Source organism: Echinococcus granulosus, assembly GCF_000524195.1.
Source record: "Echinococcus granulosus chromosome Unknown EG_S00009, whole genome shotgun sequence".
Taxonomy (NCBI): Eukaryota; Metazoa; Platyhelminthes; class Cestoda; order Cyclophyllidea; family Taeniidae; genus Echinococcus; species Echinococcus granulosus.
The window spans coordinates 911,093-933,535 of NW_020170389.1; the positions used below are offsets into that span (position 1 = coordinate 911,093).

Below are 22,443 nucleotides of genomic sequence, written 5' to 3' on the forward strand. Positions count from 1 at the left end.
TACTGCTCAAACTAGATGCGTCAGTGTTCCTATAAAGAATATTAAGGGAAGTGACACCAGACAAGTCATTGCTTTGAATCATTTGCATCAATACCCGATATCCATTTTATCAGTTCTCCTTGTCAGCCCTCGAAATACAGCACTTGCCACGGGGACCAAGAAAAGTCAGAGAAGGCTCGAATAACCCTGTGCAGTGGAAGATTACCAGGATCTGTTTCTCTTCTGTGTAGGTATAGTTTAACCATACAGTTTCTACCACTAAATGCGAATTTCTGGAGCGCATAAAACCAGGGTAATTTTTCTAAAATAACGATTTTAATTATTAACACCGGTCATTATTAATAGGTTCAACTAAATTGACTCAAAACCATTGTAGAACAATCTTTGCGAATAATAAACTCTTTTTGTTAAACAACATTAGCACTTTGGTATTTTATCTATACTAAATGAACCTTTTGAAACTTCTTAAGACTGCTATTCAAATAACCATTACAACAGAAATAGATTAGTCCATATTAAAATACGAACAAACCTCCACCTCTCGTTTGGGGTGACTCACTCCCCTTTTAAAGTGCAACACTTATTTACAATTTCAGTATTGACAGCGGTTTAAAACAGAGTTGTAAAATTCAGTGTCAGTCTTTTTTTCCAGAATCAGGACAAACCAGTTAGCACAATGAGTTCACTCCCACTATCAGAAAAGCGTTATTCACCATTCTAAACTGCAATTTACACTGCAGTAACTCCTGAGTAAAATTGCCTGATATAAATGCCGCAGAAATACGAATGCAGGAATGAAGGTGTGTAAAGTTCCCCCATTAGTTCATGGCACCTTACGTAAAAACCAACTGTTTTTAGAGAGCTGGGAAACTATGAAACAGCCTTAAGGTTCTGGAAATTTGGTGCGGACCTGGCCCACAAAATAACAATGTTTAAAATAGTTTGTAATAGTAAGTGTTTAAAAGTGACCGAATCGAATGTGTGCGGAGTAATTCCCGAGTGTGAGGAGTTTAAAACTTGGAGGCAATTCAAAACCGGTTCATCAAACTTCCACTAACAAAATTTTAAGGTTTTCTGACCGGAAAGAAGGAACTATGGTTGTGGACATTTTCATTATTTAAAAAAAAGGTTGGGGCCTGAAGCAGGATGCGCAAATGGTAGAGATGGGCTGCTTTTACCGCACTTAGTTTGTCTACATTTGCCTGCGTTCCATTGGTGGACACTGAACCAATTGTGGCACAAGATTAAGGTCGCAGTTTAAACAGTGGATTGGCTGTCCTGTAAGTCATCCCCCGAAGGCATGACAGCTAGCATATAAGGCAGGCGCTAAAAGCTGTATTTCCATTGACAAGGCTAATGGCTTCTGCGACTGGCGGCGCTTCGGACAGGAAGTCTCTCCTCCATCGATACCTTGAATTGCCATCCGAGAAGGGGCAGTTCATGGCTACCTACGTGTGGATTGATGGATCCGGAGAAAATGTTCGCTGCAAGACCATGACCCTCTCGGAAGAACCCAAATCCGTCAAGGGTGAGCTTTTTCCAAGATTTCTTCAGTGAAATTGACTAATATATAAATAAATGCAATCAAATCTTATGTGCGTAAATTGGCATCTTCCAATAATTTAATCAATAATTTGTATTACATATGGCAAGGTTTTCATAATTTTTTCCACTGAATGCAAGCTAATGGACAATACCTTTCATTCAGATTATCCTATATGGAACTTTGATGGTAGCAGTACAGGTCAGGCCGAGGGCTCCAATTCAGATGTCTACCTCTACCCTGCGGCAATCTTTCGAGATCCCTTCACTCGTGGTAACAACAAACTCGTTCTCTGTGAAACCTACACTTACGACCAGAAACCCCATTGTGAGTTCAGATAGAGTGAAGTTGTACCGATGTATTTCCATGTTAATCCAAGCTAATTTGACTCATTCCACTCTCTTGAAAGCTAGCAACAAACGTCGGGAGTGCGACGAGGTCATGAAACGAGCCGCAGCGGAGAAACCTTGGTTTGGAATTGAGCAGGAATACACTTTCCTCGATGTCGACCAGTACCCCCTACAGTGGCCCAAAAACGGTTTTCCAGCGCCGCAGGGTCCCTACTACTGTGGTGTAGGAGCTGACAGAGCATTTGGTCGCGATATTGTACTTGCTCACTATCATGCCTGCCTCTACTCGGGCATTAAGATTGCTGGCTCCAATGCGGAGGTGATGCCTTCCCAGTGGGAATTTCAGATTGGACCCTGCGAGGGAGTGGACGCTGCCGACCATCTCTGGATGGCGCGCTATCTGCTTCACCGTGTTGCTGAGGATTTTGGAGTCGTAGTTACCTTCGATCCCAAACCTATGAAAGGCGACTGGAATGGAGCTGGTGCACACACTAACTTCTCAACTTTATTAATGCGCACACCTGGAAAGGGCATAGAGTAAGTTAGGGTGAAAAGAAATTGGTGGGTTTTACGCTCCAAAGTCTCCACCAGCTAGTTTATCATGCTGTCATTTTCGTGACCTTTCAGTGTCATCACAGCGGCTATTGACAAATTGGCACTTGCTCACGATGAGCACATCAAGAACTATGATCCACGTGGTGGAAATGACAACAAGCGTCGGCTGACGGGTCGTCACGAGACCAGTAGTATATACGACTTTTCTTCGGGTGTGGCGAACAGAGGAGCTAGCATTCGAATTCCTCGCCAAGTGAGTGAGAATGGCTACGGCTATCTGGAGGATAGGCGACCTTCGGCAAACTGCGATCCCTACGCAGTCACCATGATGCTTGTCAAAACTACTTGCTTTTAAGCCCTTTTTATATCAACATTCACCCCGATCCCGTTTCTTCAATTATTTGAGCCGTCTCATCGTCAGTCGCGCTTTTATATCTGTTTTGAATATCCACATAGGTACTTCATTTCGTCGTTGATGCAAATAAATACAAAAAATTAGCACCATTTTGTCCTTACCGACTTTTTGTAGTCAGCTTCAATTCGAGAATAGCTAAGACAGAAATCATGTATGAAATGCAACTGAGAGTATCAAAAACTTGTAATGTAAAGACATGTTCTCAATGCAATTTTCTAATAAAATATTTGACACTGAAGATGCTGATTGAATTTAGCATACAGGCGTGATAACTGCGTAAGTGTTGCTCCTAAAAAGATACACTTGCAGTGACTTGTAACTGGCCTCTTACTGCTCACCCCTGTAGCACTTTAAAGAAAAAAATAACTAAATAATTGGCTAATTAAATTGCCAGCAGAGGTAATTTGGTCCTAATTCAAACATAAAGTTGGTAATTGCGGAAGGCGTTTTCTTCCCCCCCTTTATGATGCACAGTAGGAAACATGAAGCACTGCCTAGATTTTGCTAGGAATAAAGTCTAATTCACTCTACTTAACGTTTCTTCATAAACCGACAACTAATTGTGAATAAGCCATTGGACATTTTGCTGAAATTTTAAATAAAATAACGTTTTTCGTAGTCAAAGAGTTGAAGAGATGTTTTATGACCTCAGCGAAAATGCACATTTCGCCTTTGAAGACAGTACTTACACTTCCACCCTATTTTAAAGCAGCTTAAAGATAATAAAGTATCAACTTTATTAGTAAACTTGGGTTTTAGTATTTTGTTTCGGTGTGGTTGATTGCAAATTTCCTCGCTGTTTTTCGTACGCTTGTGACTGTTTGCAAATATTTACATTTCTACGAAACATGGGAACTAAAAATCAAATGGAAATGTTTGTACTGGGTGATAATGTGGGTTTTGAACTTACAAAAGCATGTCTGTAGTGAAGAATACTGGAATTGGAAGAACCTCTTCTTAAATTGTAAGAGTAACTCTAAAGATTTTTCATTATTAGAGTCCCGATTATTAAAAGACATCGTTTTGATCATTTCTCTGACAAAAACCACGTGGTTACACATAAAACACGAACCTCAACAAGACTTTTGCGAATGGTTTTTAAGTAATGCTCTAGGCTTTTATACAAATAGTCGGGGTTCATTTCCAAATAAAAAAGAAATGCCAGTGTTTGTGTGCATATACTTTGCATAAATTCAATGGGCTTCGCCCGTTTGAAAGGGGAATTTTCACTGCATTAGAAAATTACAGCTTTTGCATCTTTCTCGAAAAGTGCACCCTAGGTTATGGTGAAATTCAATTAATAGGTTTAACAAATATCGTATTTTACATTTAACACTTTTTCCGTACATTAATGAGTAGATGTTAATTGCCCTAAAACTGCACCTCTATTTGAGTGTTTAACAAAATGTTTTAACTACATCTTTAAATTCGACTAATAGTAGGGGTAGGATGTAACTACAAAAGTACTCAACAGTTTTAGCGAAATTCTCATTGAGTTGGATCCATAATTATTTTGCCTCTAACTTGTTCGCTAATAGTTAACTCGTCCACCTTGTTTCGATTTACACTATGCTGTTTTCTAAGGCAATTTTACGAAATTACGTGAAGATGGGAGGGTTTTATGACACAGAATGTTATAGGGCGAATATTGCTATTGCAGTCGAGTTTTGTAGAACAAATAAATAAAGCCAGAATCAATTTGATTTCCCAATCTCATCAGCGAAAACCAAGCAGATATCGACGCGCCTGTACAAGGGAGATATGCCTACCTTCTTGACCAGTGCCAGTGAGTGGTAAGGGCGTTCTTTGGTTTGAAATGTCATCTAAACGTAGTTTGATGCGCGTATTCAAACAGGAATTAAAACGGGCAGTTGATCACTTTCTTCTTGAGTTTGTTAGATTTTGCTGTTACCCATATACTTAAAGGCATAATGTAGAAGTTTTTCGATCAATATAAGGCATAAGGAACCTGACTGTTTTGAAAAACCTTTCGGCTTGGTTAACTACGACTCGGAGCAGTTTTGGTGTAATCATAGCCCTGCGCAATCGTATAGTGTAATCGAGATTATTGTTTTAAAACCAATAAACTTGATGTGAAATTTATGCGGAACTGTTTTTATTGTGGAGGCTAATGAATAGGCAGGTTACGCATTCACCAGAAACTACCTTCATCAAGCCGTTGATAAATACGTATCTTTAGTATACAAGGATACAATAAGTGCTTTGGATACGTTTGTTGAATACCCAGACTCACCCATCGCCCTACTACCCACCCTCTAGATCGGAGGCATGGCAACCTTCGGGAGCAACCCGCATACTTACCAGACAATAAACTAAACACTGATAATCACGGGGTTGCTTGAAACTCCTATAGGAAATCATAACCTGTCGCAGAGGTTAGCGCTTCAAAAAAAACATTCATTCCAAAAAGGAGGTTTAAAAATGTTTATTTTGACTTTACCTACCTTCACCGCAAGTCACAGTCTACTAATTTCAATTATTTTCTCTAATAAGGTTGGTACAAGAGCAAAGTAATCTCATGGAATTTGCCATGAAATTGTACATTCCCAGTTGTCTCTCACTTTCTTTTGCCATAGTACCATTTCGGTGTATTGATATGTGAGGAGTACAAATATCACACACTCTTAGTTATTTTTGTGATCGCAAGAATACAGCTTATAGAAAATTCCAGAGTTTTTAAACCAACAAGTACTGCCGTTCTTTAGGATGCGAAATAAAAGTTTACAATTTAGCGATGGATGATGTGTAAAATATATTTGCGCGTGATTTCACAAAAAAAATAAATAGAATATTAGCTATTGATTGAGACCTCTAACACAACTACAGGTATAGTCGCGTGACCAAAGAGTGTTAGCGTAAACATCAAACTAGATTACGTCAACAACAGATTGCGAAAGTGGCTGCAGTCACATGGTACCCGAGTCACAGTCGAAAGCGCACCGAAATAACTTTCCACTGATTCTGCAAGGAGGGACATGGACATTTTACCTCTCGGGTCGTGACAACAGCATACTCAAAATAATCGTGCTTTGAACGAAAATATGATGAATGCAAATTGCATATGGCAACGTTCTATTCAAAATCACCAAGCAAAAGCTCCAGCATCAGTACCCGATCATGTCAATATTGCAAAATTCATTATTCAGAGATAAGTACTCTTACAATTGTCCAAATCGTTTCAAAACTGGGAGGGGGATATGCATGATCTCATATAATGGATAGCAAATTAATTATTTGATGATTCTGCAAAGTAACGCTGAATGCGTGGTTGCGTCCTGGGCTGATTCTTGGTTTAATTTACCTCAAGCGGCTCCCTTATTGTTAGCCTTTCCCGAACAATGATTTCGTTTTGCAAAACAAAAAAGAAATATGAATAAAAAAACAGGGGTGGTTGGTAATATCGGTTTATTATTTATGGTAGGGAAAAATAATGTGATTTCCCTTTGAACGTTTGAGTTTTACGCATATTTGGTGCGCCTCAGTGTATTATAATGCCCACTATGTAGTACCGAATGTTGTGTCATGAGAGGTTTTTGCGCTTGGATTTAGTATTTGCATGTACAGAGCTTCAGTGTCTCAGACTTATCGCGACAGCGGTTCTCCAGGTTCCAGGGCTTCCATTTGATCACATCCGCGGCTATTTTGGCGTGCTTTCTAACTGCAGCACTCTCATCACCCATCAAACATTCGATCTGGGTAAGTAAAATCACCGTATAAATTGAGAGACATTAAAACTTCCAGCCTAAGTGCTTAGTATCAAAGAAAAAGCGTGACTTGATCAGTACCATGAACCTTTGCTTATTTGCATATGATTAGATTAAGTAATACTGAAAAGCATTGCAGATTTCATACTATATTTAATGTAAAAATGGCATGAAAACTGCAGTCAGCGTTTGGTGAACTAATTTTGGGAATAATAAAGAAGCGCTTTTGGACTTACCAATCGCTATGGAACTCATTCCCTGTAAACATATATATTACCAGCGTAAATGTGACACCTCTAAAGTAGATTACCGACCTGTTCGAGCGACTTTTGCAAAATGCGTCGCCCTTCGGGTGCCTCTCCGATGCTAGCCAAAGCCTAAATCGCATTGGAAAATATGCAAATTGCCGGGAGTTTTGACAAATGATGGCATAAAAATGTTCACCTTTAGTGCGTTAACACGGACTCGGGTGCTTTGATTCAAAAGACAACGCAGAAGATTGGGAATCGCATCGCCGCTGAGGCATTCATATCGACCTCGCGTGATAACACATATACTAAAAAAATAAATAACCTATGATTAAAGCTTTTGAATGATGAAATATTGATTTTACATCTCCTTACAATGCAAGAGCTCCTGCAGCTGAGGCTCGAACTTCGGGATCCATATCGAGAAGCAGGTGAATCAATCTAGGAACCGTTTCTTTCTCAATTGCCTGAATTTTTCCACGGTCATTTGCTCTATGAAAACAGGGCAATTTTCGCGTAATTAGCGTACACTAGCCTGAATATGGCCTGAACACTCTTGTAACGAATAGTCGAATCGTGATGGACAAGAAGTTTGCTAAAAATGCAGATTCCATTGGCGTCCAAACCGGCATCAGTGTCAATGGCAAGGCACTTGTTAAGTGTATCAAGAATTAAGACCTAGGTTTTGTTTAAATGAGGACATTCACATAGCTTTGATACCTTAATTTCCACAAATTCATTTTCAAGGTATGCGATCAACAAGGGAACAATATCGTCCTTTACAAGCATTTGGGTATATATAGGATTTAAAACGACTAATTCTATCGAGCGATGCGCATTGAGACGGACAATATCAGGTTCATACAAGGAGAAAAGAAGTTTCATTACGTCGTAAACTTTGGCTTCAATAAAAGCTTTGCGTCCAATCGGGTGTTCTGTAGAAAGATCGAGAGAAAATAATGAGCGTACGGTTGAGGACTATGAAACATTCTGCGGCCATGGCTCGACAAGGCACATCCGGATCTCTTAGCAGGCGTTTAAGAAGAGAGATAACACCACCATGTACTGCCTCAGCAATGTGCTCTGGATCATGTAAGTAGTCACACAAGGCTCTAATACCCCTCTGACGCGTGAGCAGATCACCAGACCCTAGTTCGCGCTCCTAAACAAAAAAATATTAACGGCCAGAAAACTCGTACGTAGTTACTAAGTCTAAATCAATATTGTAAAGATATAGCCTAATTAGGTTATTCTATACAACTGCTATTAAGTGCCTCACTTAATTTAAAACTATGAAATATCTGTCTGCTGTGGTTAAATCAAAAACAATTTGCCGTCACTTGATTGGAAATGCAGATGTTATTAAAGGAATGTAGAAAAAAAGGATATTTTGAGTATATCGAGATCTTTCGATAGACTTAGATAAGTTGGACAGAAAAGCAATGGGGTTTTGGGGGAACACTAACTAAGCGAGGTACTGCCAGTCGTCCATAAGCCAATGATGCTTTGGTGGGATCGATATTTGGTGGTGGCTTTAGACTTATTCTAGATGTAGCAACAATCTTCGGACGGCGATACATACTCTATGCTTTTTGATATACTACTACAACTATGTGTGCATGACAATGCGTAGCTTGAAAAGCATTCGAATGATATAAACAAAGTGTTAAGGTCGATTATGGATTTCCGGCCCGTATTTGAATGGAAAAACTGTGCAAAATAATAATCTACAGTGATACTAATAAAGTCCAACACAAAGCCAAGGACCATGTTTTAATAGTTCTGTCAGTTTCTATTACAGCCTCGTTTCCATTATTGCAAACACAGCCATATATTGCTGCATATATGGCAAAATGTTATATATTATATGCGAAATATGTAGTTACTTTGAACGAAGTATATAATGGAATAAAACTAGAGTCTAACATGTATGTGATTCCACATTAGTAAATTAAATGCAGTACAAGTCGTTGCAATCTGGAATAACGTGAATTAACTTACTGGATCTTAGTCTAGTAACAGTGTGTCAGGTTCAGAATCTTGGTAATTGCGCTGGTAAAGGGGTATTCCACGGGATAACCGGTTAAAAACTATGGCGCCAAAGGCGTCTTTTCGTCAACTTGACTAGTGCGGCAAACGTTTTACAAAAGTTATAATCTGCTTTAAAATTGTGCTAGCGCTATTATAAAACTCACTAATGTCAGTTTCCCTACAAATTCGGTTCAGACTATTATTTGGACCATAACAAAGAAGAAACGTAATTATTCAAAAACTGTTGATCACATTAGATGTCTATTTAAACCCAAGACAAAACTTCAACAAATTCCTTTATTTGTCTCTTGTTTTGATGGTACCTTGACGGAGGCACTTTAAAGTTTTTTGCTTGTTGGCTTTCCGGTTGGGGCTTTTGCTGCTTTGGAGATGGTAAGCAAATGGTCTGCTACACAATTTTGTGCGCTAGCCAGGTACCCTTGGATTGAATCATGTATGCATCCCCATCTTTATGAAATTTTAGTATGGTGCCCTTTGGTATTCATACTAGGTCTTATGTCGATGATAGTCTTTCAGCAGACCATCAGTTCACCGTTTTGGGTATTTATGCTACCCCTAAGATATTTAGTGTAATCAAAACTGGGTTTTAATTTGATCTGTTTTTCGTTAACTGCTTCCTACTTGCTTATTAGCGGACCATTATGTGTAATAACCATTTGAGGTGTAATCGGCACTTTTTTTCCTCCCCAACATGGGGCCTTAGTTGTTTATTACTCACCATTTCTTGCATGTTAGATTGTGTCTGCCGAAATTATGTGACGGTCAGCGTCATTATTAAGTGTTTTTGTGCTTCCTAAGAATAATAAGACCCCGGAGGTTGAAAGTGAGACGGCATCCAAAAACTTATGCAAACGTGGGTGCGGTTTCTACGGCAGTGTGCAGTTCAATAATATGTGCTCCAAATGCTACCAAGAGTTTCTAAAAAGTGAAAAATCGACTCAGACCTCAAAAAACGTGTCTGCTACTTACCCACCGCTAACACCCAACCAGTCGGTTCTTTTGAATGATTTGGACATATTGAAAAAGGCTTCTCTGTCCCGTCCTGAGACTTTTGCCTGCAAAAGGAAACTACCTGCATCTGAGAGTTCAGAATCCTGTAAGTGCTTTATCTTTTCGCCTTTGTTTAATCTTGCAATGCCTTTTGTAATTTTTATTTTGCAGTATTTTCAGTCGCGTCTTCTGAATCAGAAACAGTACCTGGAACTGGTATGTGCTGTGATTGCTTTCGCTCCACTTTTTGTCTTTGAACTGAATAGGTTAATTTTGCCTATTTATTTACTTCATGTTCATTGTTCCGAGGAATTTTGTTCCTGTATATACGCTTATTTCTACAGATTTGATTAACATTCCCAAAGTCCATGCTCAACGTACGGTGAATCGGTGCCAGAAGTGCAAAAAGCGTGTTGGTCTCACAGGTATTACGAAGTCTGCTTATTACAATCATTTTGAGGGTAGTATTACGATCTTTCCTTTGGTTTCCATAATCTTTCATTTAGTCACATCACTTTCTTTGGGAAGCATTCATTTGTGTTTCCTAATGCAATTTGGGATGAGGGTTCCTTCGCATATGCATTTATATGGCCTCACTACTGTACAGTTGATGATTTACATGCCCATTTTAGTGCATAATCGGTGTTTTAAGAAGTCCAGTGAAATTTGGAAGTGGGTGGCTGAGATTTGATGAATTTCCGATTGTTTCGTAACCTTGGTTTTATTTTGGATATTGGAAGTTTTATTCATGCATTCTTGACAAAATGAATGTCGAATGATTTATTGAAGCAGGTAGACCATTATCTATCCTCCCGTTGTGAGCTTACGAAGTTGTCTGTCGGATTCATTTTTATTTCTGCAAAAGAATTGAAATTCTACACGAAAAGCTAGCTGCATTTTTCCGAATTCTATATTAAGCAAACCTCTGTGATATTTTGAACCAGTGTGCATATTGTAGTGCTTATTTCATCCCAAAATGCCTTTCACCTAAGATGCGCACGGTCACCGTCTCTTACTGTTCGATACTTTCTCACCAATGTTTCACGCAGGATTTCAGTGTCGATGCGAGGGATTGTTTTGCGCTCTTCATCGATACTCCGATCAGCACGATTGCACCTTTGACTACCGCAAACAGGGTCAAGATCAAATCGCCCGTGACAATCCCGAGGTGCGTTGTCCGAAAATCCGCAAAATTTAGCGACTGTGCGGCGTCACTTTTAGTCTGCTCCCTAAACTTGCTCCTTCGTCTGCTGCTTTCTCTCCATTTGTGAATAATACCTCATTCTTTCGTCCCTTCCAATCCTCTTACTTCTCCTAACCTTTGTTTTAGTATTACTTTACGGTTTCGTATGCGTGGAGGCTCCGCATTTTTGGGTCTCCTCTCATCCATACTGCTCCATCATTGGCGATAACATCATTTCATTCCTTTTTGTATTGGTACACAAACATACTGTCCTTTCTTTGTACATATACTCGCCAACACTGGTCGCTGCGCCTCTGCTACCGTTAGCCTACCCACTTCTCAGGCATCATACCTGCGCCACCTCGATGACTTTCCGTTTCTCTGTCGAGGCGCTCGCTCTCTATCTCTTATTCCCCTAGTTCCTGTTTTCTAGTACGATACGCACTGGCGTGTGCGTATAGTGGTTGGGGCCATCTTCTTCCACTACATCTTCACTAAAACTGAAATAACACTTTATTTCATCGCGCTTCTATTCAGCTTGTCAGCTCACTGACCTTGGGCTTGTGCTATTCCCAGAAATCTAAATAAAATATTAGGGTGGCACACAGATTTGAAGTGCCTTTCACTTTCCTTCAAAAGATTTGGTGGACTTACTATTTAAATTTGAAGTCCTTCCTCATTGGTAGCGCTACGACTTCACAAAGTAGGATGCTTTGCATTTGCCAATTCGGAATGAAGGGTATTCACTGCTGAGCGTCAGGTGAAGTCGGCATCGTCTGTCGGAGGACTAGGTGTTGGTGCAGCTTTTGGGAAGATGAACGGATAAGTAAGTCAATTCTTCATAGAATTTTAAGACCGTGGGTTCTTTTTAGGCTATGGTTCAGATACCATGGGATTCAGTATGCTTAGGGAAGATAGAATGTGTTTACGGTACTTTCAGTCCTAATTGTATCTCGGATGGTCTAGTTGATTAATAACTTGGTCTTTGGGAAGGCGACAGTTTTTTGAGGATGACTTCGTTAGATACCACAATTGGGATTGTTTTCATGACTGGATATAAATTCAGGATTAGCGTGAAAATAAAGTGGTGAGGGCATTGGCTATTTCAAACGGTCCGAGCACTTGCACTTTAGAGCATTCGAACCCTAAGAAGTACATGCATTTAAAGCAGGTTTCGATATTTTGGAACTCTTTGGTCGCATATCTTCATTCTTTTTATAGCTTGAAGTCGGTATCATGTCTGGTGTAATTTGTTACTAACGGCTTTCAGCGTTTTGACCCGGGGTCGAAAATAGTGGTAGATATTTATTGTTTAAACGAATATGCAACTTCCGAGTATGCTGGAAGCTGACCTTGTGTCCATTCCACATGCATGAATTATTATCTTGAAGTACTTCAGTTTCTCTCTTGCTGGCCTTGCATGCGTAGCATCATTTTGGTAATGCCCAAGTCCATCTTTCTGTGAGGTCTAACCGTTCAATTAAGAGTGATAACTGTGGGAAAAAACAATGGAAGAATGCTAGATGTCATTGTTTCGGCTTGCTACCCATACATCTGTAGTTCTAAGAAATGTAATTTATTTTAGATAATACCACTTCGAATCCAGAACTGTCATTTAATTGGCTCAAGTTTTGATTCCGAGTCACGGCACTTTGATGGTTGCGGTCATCGGAAAGCTCGCTACAAATATAGCTACTAAATAAGAGATGGTGGTGTTCCCTACCTACAAAGACTTTTTTCAAGGCACCGTCATAATTAGTGGAAGGAACTTAAAATCGATTCCATGTGTGAGCTTTGGGATTTATCAATACTTTTAGCCATCTTAGCAATTTATCGGGTTTTCCTCACCGAAGTCATCTGATGACAGAATGGATGGATGATGGCCTAACAGTGTTGTGAATTATCCAAGACTTGTGAATCGATTTGGAGCTTATTTCTGAGTTGAAGTTCCACGTATCGAATTGGGATGAGGCTAGCACTTTGCTCCTTGGGGTTTTGATTAGCTCGTTTGATTCGCACAAATGATGGCGTTATTTTTGAGCGACATTGGCGTGTGCTCCAAATCAGGTGACAAACAGCTTGATTAAGTCCCCCATGTTCATTAATTCTAGAAGAGTTGGGTACGCAAGCAATGCCAGTGGAAAGGCGTCTGCAGTAACGGATTGTACAATCGGGTGAACGAATTGGTTTAGGTGTACGTGCATTCAGTGTTCAAATGCATGTTTGCATCAGCAACTAGCTCATATAAACATAGGTGTCGGCAGTTTTGTTGGAAGGTCAAACTAGTTCCCTATAAAGTATGCAGGTTAGACCACTTAAGCTTAATAAATGAAAGCTGGCAGTGTATTTAACACACATGAAGTGTGCCAAAAATGTGGCATTTTAAATTTATTTATGTGCATCTACTTCTGCCTCTACGTAGTAATTGACTTCAACTGTACTGATTTTCGTGTTCATCTGAAGACTTCCTATGAATTCAGGTCAGGTTTTGTGCAAGTCTTGTGCAATATCAGTTGGTTGAATTACGCTATTGCCGAAACAGTAACAAAACTGGCTGTCGCCATAATGGGTATCGTGGTGCGCACTTTAATGTGTTAAAATCCTTAAAATCTCTTTGGAGGCAAATGGTGTCATATGGCCACTCATCCATATTTTGGTGTTGATGTTGAAGAAATTATCACCAGTATTATGGCAAATTTTATTAAAATTGTCTTAATTAGGCTATTCATTAGTGGCTCCATGTGGAGCTGCTCTTCGACCCCGTAAAGGCTCACAGTTACTAGGGTCAGTATGCGCATGTTTAAAGGTAGGATTCAATTTAGGTTCACGTCACTAATTTTACAATTCTAATGAAAATATGGAAAACTAAACTCACCTATTGAAACGATGAATACATAAAATAGCCAGGTATATCTACTTTCTAATGTGTGTTGACCAATCAAATTCTTAGTTTTCTGTTATCCTTTATTTCTCCACATGGAAGTAAATAGCTCCCCAAAGCAAAGCCAGTCCATCTCAGATTTTCCTGGTCATAACTTTCAATGCTTCTCAATTGATATCGTGCTTTATATCTGCGCTAACAATATTAGAAGCTACTGATATGTGAAATCATTCTCTCGTTGAGAAACGTCATATGAAATACCCTCTGATTTTTACTAATTTATTTGATGATACCTCTTTTGGTGGGAAAAGAAATGTTGAAAGAACGTTACTGAAATGATGCAACATCATCCCTCCTAGTATGCTTGGTTGATTTGTGCAGTTATCGAAGGGGAACTTGTTGGTAATTTTCCTGTCTAGGTTAAATGTGCGTAAGCTAACTTTGGGAATTCTCCGTTTCTTCGTGACATTTGGTTGGCTGGGCACCATTTCACACTCAGATCGGCTGTTTGATGTACTACAAATGCGATTTTGGAGTTTTGATCAGATGTTGTAGGAAACAACGTCTAGTTTTCTTATGTCACAGAGATCATAAAGCAAATGGAATCTCCCAAAACTTGCAAATGCTGTAACAGTTTACTGATTTTAATTTCGAAAAATGACTCTAACATCTTTTCGCAGTATGACAGCCGATCTTGCAACCAATTTTATCGACTATGAAACGATGTGCTCAACGAAGAAACGTTGCGGAATACGAGACGATCTATAATTTTGTGTAAGCAGCAACAGTACTTTAAAATTAGTAATGACTTCAAAAGAACATAATTTTGAGGCTCGGATAATATTGTAGAAGCCCATCTATTCCTTACCCAATTACTTCACATGAATTTTAGAATAAGGTATTTTAGAACCACTGCGTTACAGTTGGTGGACCAGTGGATCATTTACCTACCTACGTTATCAAGCTGACTCATTTCAATTGTGGTTTGGCAATCTGACTAGAGCCATTGAAAATTCAATGTTTATGAATTGGAAAAGCCGAATACTTTGACATTTTAAGTCACGAAATGAGCCCTCTGGAAACAGAAATGCAGTTTTCGTTTTTGATGTTAGACAACTGAACTGTTTGAAATTAGGGTTAAATGCTGTTATTTAAACTGATTCTATACCGTATCCAGTTGTTCACAAACAAAGTTGTAGTTCTGTGGAATCAGCCTATGCGTAAGAATTGGAAGCGTCATTGTTTTAGTTGACAACAATATGGTGTCATACGAATTCGGGAACATTTCCAATGTTTGCATTTTTTGGACATTGAATTCATATAAGTTAATTTTTAGCACTTTGGTGCAACTTTGTGGTGATTGATCGGGTGGTAGCTGGAATGAGCTGAAGATGTAGTGGATACTTCCAAAATGAGGTCGCTGAAGCCCAAAAATTAGTGCTCAAGTGAGGGTTATTGGAACATATTTCTCCTCATATAAAAGCAGAGGCTGGCACATGCCTTCCCTTAGATGAAAGAGCACTTACTGTCTCTCTTGCTGCTGCTGTGTCAGCGTTTCTTCGGCTTAGAAATGATGGGTAGGTAGGTAGGTAGGTAGCAGGCAGGCAGGCAGGCAGGCAGGCAGCTAGCTGGCTAGCAGGATGGGTAGCGCGCACTTACACGAGATACGCACCAGCCAGAACGCGAACGATAGGCGTTGGTGTTGGCTTCACGCTAGCCCTCATTCGCACACACGCCTACGACGTCTTCGTGCACTGTCGCAAACGAGCCTTTGCGCTTCACCCAACTACCCAAGGTTTGATGCGCTGTAGACTGGACTTTCAAAATTGGATGCTGTCTCCCCTGGGTGATCAATACTTCCAAGGACATAAGCAGGAAGCTTTAGTGTGACGCATAGCATGTTGGACTTTGGGTTTGAATAGTATCAACGCCATGTGGATGTGTCACGAAAATTCACACATATAAGTTGCTTCAGTGAAAATCACACGAATGCCCTTGCGAATGAATTTTAGCTCCGCACTAGTGGAGGCGTTTTTCAGTATCAACGTCGTAATGAGGTGTTCGAAGTTGAAACTGTGGGCGCTTATTGGAGATCGACGGCTGAATTAGGCATGATTGGATGAGGTCGCACCCGAACGAGCAAATGCACAGACTCCGCGAACGTGGTGTCCTGGGTTGGGGCGGTTAAAAGCAACATGTTTGTATGGAAATTAGTAATGCTGATGAAACGCAGGCAAAAGTTTGTCAATAGTAGCTATGAAAATATCTCACAAAGTTTGTAAATCCCGAAATTGTCATTTTTTAATTTTCTATGCTAAAACTGCCTCGGAGTCTTGGTATCGAAGCAAATACAGTATACGCATAAAGTAATTGGTGTGACCAGATCTTTCATGGTTTAGTAAACACCACGTAGCTTGCATTGAGCATACACTTAGGTGTGGTTTTACTTGCTTTCTGACAACCGTTTGTAAATCCCTGCAATGATGCTGTGATTGTTTCTGTGACATCGTAGAGTGCAGTGCCAACATATACTCGGTATGCATTTACAAATTTCAGTACATTTTAGAGCTTAAATTTTGAGGTGAAGTGATTTAAGGGCAAAATGGTGGAGGAATTTGTTCGGTTTTCAAAATACAAGGTGTCACCGATCACAAAGGCAGATTTTAATGTTACATTTGCTCCGTATACTATCCACGCAAACAAATTCTGGCTAAAATCAACACCAAATAATTTCCAAAACAGTCTTGCATTTGCACTCTTGACTGTCTATGTGACCGAAACAATCAGCATTTAGTTTTCTTATAATTTCAAATAATTTCCCTATTTTTCTACATAAACCGCATCATAAATAGCAAACATTTCAGCTGGTGGATATCCTTCTTTGATAAAACCCTAGCATGCAGGAATAAACACATTTGAATTAATATTGTGGTGCGAAAGATGAAGGCGTTAGGAGTGGAACTAAAATTCATGGGAAGAACGCAATTTAACGATACGCCGAGTTGCACAGTTTGAACCTAGAATGGTCATGTGTGACAAATGTTTCAAGCGTATCCGTAGAAAGGATCAACCATCTCCCTCAAACATGAGTTCCCGCTTTAATGACAATTCACATACTGGAAAAACGTGATCCTTCTGGTCGACTGCATCAAGAGCTTCCCCTGAAATTAATTTTCGAACTTACAAAAAATAGATGCGAGCATGCATTAAGGACATCAGACACAAGGATAACTTGGGCTAATCACACTGAATCACCCTTTGAACTCCAATGTCCCGAGGACAGCTGAGTAACTGTGTCTTTTTACAGCCTAGACAGCCACGAAAAAATCTTTCACGTTAGTCCTATTGTTGTGTTTTAAGCTGAATATTTGTTTTCCTGCTTGATCTTGCAACAGTCATAAAATGATAAATGCGGGTTCCTTGAATAATAGGTGAATGGCGAGGACAGTTTTCGCAGTCATGGGATAAGTTCGAAAACTAATTTCAGGGGAAGCTCTTGATGCGGTCGACTAGAAGGATCACGTTTTTCCAGTATGTGAATTGCCGTCATTTAGCATTATAAGCTTACCTGCTGCCCAGTCGATGGGTGTGTCAATAAATGACAAAGACTGTATTCAAAAAACACAGTGGACATAACATTCATAAGTACAAAATTAATCCATTTTTCAGCAATCTAAGACTCAGTTCCCAAAGATACGATGGTTGCAAAATAGGTGATTAAGTGATCATGTGAACAGTTTTGAGTCTATAATTGCCAATTGCATAAGACTGATGACCTAATTCAGAAAAAAGGGACTCATTAATTTGGTTTTACTTACTTGATAGCTAAGAGGGACAGTAAAATCAAGTCAACAACAATCAGTAAATGCTGAGAGAAATAGACCATCCTGCCTTCCAATTACTCACTCATGCAGGGGTCCACACAACTTACTGTGTAGTGGAGTCTAAGCGACATGCGTCACAGCCTTTGGGCAAAGCACATTAATCATAACTGCCTTTGCCTGAACAGCGGATTCGCTTCTGCGGACAGAGGTAGAAAAAGCCGTTACAAAGTCCAGGTAGGTAAGTTGAGTCAATGTGGGTACGTACGTGGGCGCAAAGAACACATTTTTTGTAAGAAGCAACATTAACGCTTTTGTCCACAATCATCGACGGTTAATTCACAAGACCTTCATTTGTCTTTGTTAAACTGGATTTCTTTGATCCCCTAACAAGCTGTCTTCGATTCGTGATTAGTTATTGTTTTATTAGTTCGCTGAAGTACGACAAATGTAATTTGTGTAAGGTAGTTGAATCAATGAATCAGTGAATGAATGAGAGGCATATGACGTATTCAATGCTCTAACAATTGAGTATTAAGGCTAAAATTATGATTTCAAGGATAAACTATCCCAATACGTTGATACTTCAAGTACATCATCTGGGGAATAACAAAATTACAAACCGGACCACCTATATGTATCAACACACTTTTCACGCCTCTTTTTGGTGTCAAAAGCATTGTGAAGATGTACTTGCACAATTTGAGGACGTACTGCTCTCTATAAACTACGCATCCTATAGAGATATTCTTCACTGGGAGCACTTTATGGGTCGAATTGGTGCGAGCACCATGAGATTTTAGCTTTTTTGGTAGCGATTAAGGGTAAAAATATTAGATTTCCTTCTTTCGCTCACACACTGTTAGGTATGAAGTAGTGTTGGCAACCCTGACAATATTAATCGAACGTTTTCTCAGGTCTATACAGATAATTAGGATATAAGGTACAGCGAGCCTTTACCATGCTCTTACACGGTAATTTAAGGATGGTAATTAAATTCCTTATTCGTCCAATAGTAACAAAATATGCCTAAATTTCAATATCTCTGTGTAGATTCAAGCCAAGGTCTAACTTGGTATAATTTTGGGTAAAGGGAATTATCCGTTCACGGTAAAATTAGGCTAATTTAAAATGCCTATATTGGACAGGATTAATAAATGTATGTGTGGAAGTCCTCCCATTAAAGTGCGCAAGTCCCACCCTAATTTTGAAGAATTTTTACTCTAAACTGGAAAAAAAATTATGAGGATTTCTTAATTTATTTAAATTAGAACCTTTTAATATGTACGAAAGATGAGTAATTCAGTAGGTATAACTTCACTAAGTTCATAAAGCTGCATAAACCTCTTTTACGAGTTGGAGATTCAAATCTAGCATGGGTCGCTTTCCAAAGAAGGCATGGCTTTCAGGCTTGAAAATGGCGGTGCACGTCCCAATCGATAATCCAAGGCATGCGAGTTGCCAGCCCAATAGAGTCGGGTCTTGTTTTGATTTTTTTTGTAAAATTCACGCGCAGTGACCTCTTGACGGATAAATCTCGTGTCCGAGGTAATTGCACCAACTCACAAGTCGAATCGTGCCTTCCAGGAAGATGTAAAGTGGCTCCAAGAGAGTCCCCAGAGTTGTACACTTGTATTTGTCCCCGCACCACCTACTTAACGCGAAGATTCAACCCCCAAAAAGAAAGTCTTTTCCAAGTAGGCTGTGCTTCGTTACCCTACGATCCGTGCATGGTGTGTCATGAGAGGAACACTGTAAGGTGTACCCAGGTATCACCAACCGAGGCATTGTGCCAATGCTATTCCGAGTACAGTACGGCCACCAATTGCCACAAACAAAAGAATCCCTGTTTAGAAGTTCCATTAGGAGCCAGCCTCTCCGGCGCTGCAGCCTGCAAAACCGATGAAGGTAATTTGTGCATCCCCGAGCTGGGTACAGAAAGGTATACTTGTGTGTGTCTTCATCCCTTTCAATCATCAAAAACCCAAACATTCCCCAATTGTCTTGGTGAACCTGAAAAGCTCTGTGATCGTCAGCTTTGCGTGGGATTTCGGCCATTCAGACCCAAAGGTATGACAATCACCCCGCAACGAGTGATCGTTACAAAAGATCTTGATTCGACTGAAAATGAGCATGCAATTTGTGCTGGGAACGGATCCTGTCGATGTCCCAGCAATTGGTATGGTGAGCATTGCACGCGTCGGAAGGGAAAACCTCGGGAAAACTCATGGACCACGTGGTCTCCGTGTCACCCGGATTGCTTGGATACAAGCATTCTTTCAGCGGTAATGGGAGTCTCCGGTGTGGGATACAAAATTTCAAAGGCTATCTGCACTATTCAGGAGCCTCGTTTTTGCGAAGGAAAATTTAGAACGTGGATCCGGTGCAAGGTGACTTCACTATGTATCAAAGAGAACCAAAGATTTCTCACCTTTCCACCCGACGTTGCACTGGCAGCCACTAAGGCACTCAAACCGTCTTCAAACAAGGTACATGGTACTTTGTGTTTATTATTCTTCTGGGATTAGGCAAATTCAATTAAATGCCCAGTTTAAATGTTGCTATGGTAGTATAGTCGCCCTATTGTTAAATCCAATGTCTTTACGCATTTAATACATACACAAACACGAAAGCTAGTCGCTAGCGCTCACAACCAACACATTAATTCCTTTGTTTCTTGCTACCTTCAAACAAACAGGACAACTCAAATAAACTCAACCTAGCTTCAATTCAACGTTCAGGTCAGAAAAATGCTACTTTATTCCCTTCACATCACTAACAACATTCTGGGTTGGTTAATCAAACTGTCCCTGCTAATTACACATAGGTAAAAACAAGAACTTATTCGGCACATAGGAGTACATACTTAAACAATGAGCTGAATCAAAACAATTACAACAAAATTCTGATTTAATTATGAATATTGATTTTCAGCACGCGTCGGCACAAACCGGTGTCCCTGCTTCATTATTTTGGAATGAAAAACAATGCTTATTCACTGTGTTCATCTCTGTCACCGTATTGGGATCTGTTCTAAGTGTAATTTTTATGGAAATTATAACCGCAATCCGAATGCCCAAAGAGGAAATTCGAAGAAAATCAATTTCAAATGTTGACCACCAATGAATCCGGTACAGACGACATTGCTTTACTTAATAATCATAAGTAGAAATATAAGAGGCCTGGAAAATACGTTTTTGAATCAGTTTGTGCATCAAAAGCAACACAAAAGGCACTGCTGACGAATGTGTCTATGCGTAAACATGTAGAAAAAAATTTGGTGAGTGACACAGAATATTGAAGATTCAAATGAACTGTTAAGACATCAAGAGGGAACAAGGGTGAAAAGGATTCCAAATAAGTATTCTTTCAGATGGAGTTTTGCATAATTGACGATCGAACGGTAGCCTGAATTTGCCTCTGAAAAACTAATGAAATTGTCGGATATACCCTGAATTAAATACAAAATACAATACATTTCGGTACAGCAACAAAATAATTCCCGATTCTTTCATTTGCAAACAAAATTTTCTCTACTCGAATAATGAAAAAAAAGACGAAGCAAAACAGTTGCGTGAACAAGCTGAGTTAAGGAACGAAATAACTAGTTATTTAGTTAATGAACATTTAAGGAATTACTTAGTTAATATACTAGAACCATCAAAAATTAAAGCTGGTGGCTGACGTCATTTTTGATCCACGTAATAGTGGTATAAATAGGGTGTTCAGGCATTCTATAAGTAAAAATTCAAGGAAAATGGCCACCACAATCGCTTAGACGGAAAAAAAATTGATCAGATACTTTGGAGCAATGCATTTTAGGTCACCAAATATGCAAAAACGAACACTGCATGTGCTAACGGAGAAGATACCCAACTTACCCGTTTCCCAGCGTATTAAGAATAAAACCAAGCGATTACTACATGACTGTCAGAACTCAAAATAACATGCCTATTTGGCTAGTTCCAATGAACCCGTATGGTTCCAAAGCTGGCCCAGCTATGCGCGTTAGATCCTCTAGGGACAAATCAATCAAAGTCGAGGACAATAAGCTGAATTTACCATTAATAGAATAGTTTGTAACAGGACTAATCCAGGTTTAAGTAATTTTCTTATTTACAAAGAATTTGGTTTGCGTAGGATTCCCAGAGAGTCCGCTCTTATACGAAGTCAAAAATGTGAAAGTATAAGCATGTGCGCCATTGTAAACACATGAGCTTCAAATTACAAACGTCGCTTGATGTAAAAAAATTTAATCAGCAGAGCACGATTGTACATATCAATCCCCACTACTCAAGTTTCACCATGGTAAGAAAACCAATAATGATTAGTGAAGACATTACAACGTAAGGGTAAATATTTTCCTTGGGCCTGAGCCATCACCTAGAGACTGCGAATGAAAACCACTAATTACCTGAACACAAATTGGCTCGCTTTTTCTTATGGCATTCGAGACGCCTCTTCCAAGCCATTCATACACGGGGAATAAGGGCCCTATGCGCGTGGACCGAAGCATTGAATGCAAAATCTCTGTATCGATAATTTAAATGAAAGAATGAGACGGGTCCCCTTGAAAATATTGTCAACAATTAAAGCCGCAAAACATCAATGATATGGATCTTTCAGAATGGAGAATCGTGACTAGTTGAAGATGAAATATGAATCGCATTAATTAGTTAT

The 22,443-nt window shown here is 39.5% G+C and overlaps 4 protein-coding genes across 4 annotated transcripts; 3 read left to right on the forward strand and 1 right to left on the reverse strand. All coding sequences in view use genetic code 11, as the record gives it.

Moving 5' to 3' along the window:
- Nucleotides 1–1,356: 1,356 nt before the first annotated feature.
- On the forward strand, nt 1,357–2,803 carry EGR_02120 (Glutamine synthetase; the record flags this gene model as incomplete). The annotated part of the gene is made up of 4 exons (XM_024491369.1): nt 1,357–1,528; nt 1,709–1,870; nt 1,923–2,430; nt 2,521–2,803. The coding sequence occupies 4 exons, from the start codon at nt 1,357–1,359 to the stop codon at nt 2,801–2,803; spliced, it is 1,125 nt and encodes a 374-aa protein (XP_024354222.1).
- Nucleotides 2,804–6,429: 3,626 nt separating this feature from the next.
- EGR_02121 (Rhabdoid tumor deletion region protein) lies at nt 6,430–8,416 on the reverse strand (the record flags this gene model as incomplete). Its single annotated transcript, XM_024491370.1, has 8 exons — nt 6,430–6,576; nt 6,903–6,965; nt 7,033–7,144; nt 7,212–7,328; nt 7,366–7,514; nt 7,557–7,771; nt 7,806–7,998; nt 8,303–8,416. 8 exons carry the CDS (start codon nt 8,414–8,416, stop codon nt 6,430–6,432), a joined length of 1,110 nt encoding a protein of 369 aa, XP_024354223.1.
- Nucleotides 8,417–8,928: 512 nt separating this feature from the next.
- On the forward strand, nt 8,929–11,076 carry EGR_02122 (Zinc finger A20 and AN1 domain-containing stress-associated protein; the record flags this gene model as incomplete). Its single annotated transcript, XM_024491371.1, has 6 exons — nt 8,929–8,963; nt 9,212–9,260; nt 9,687–9,984; nt 10,050–10,094; nt 10,223–10,303; nt 10,928–11,076. 6 exons carry the CDS (start codon nt 8,929–8,931, stop codon nt 11,074–11,076), a joined length of 657 nt encoding a protein of 218 aa, XP_024354224.1.
- Nucleotides 11,077–19,214: 8,138 nt separating this feature from the next.
- Nucleotides 19,215–20,889, forward strand: EGR_02123 (hypothetical protein; the record flags this gene model as incomplete). Its single annotated transcript, XM_024491372.1, has 2 exons — nt 19,215–20,252; nt 20,698–20,889. 2 exons carry the CDS (start codon nt 19,215–19,217, stop codon nt 20,887–20,889), a joined length of 1,230 nt encoding a protein of 409 aa, XP_024354225.1.
- Between the last annotated feature and the right edge of the window lie 1,554 nt (nt 20,890–22,443).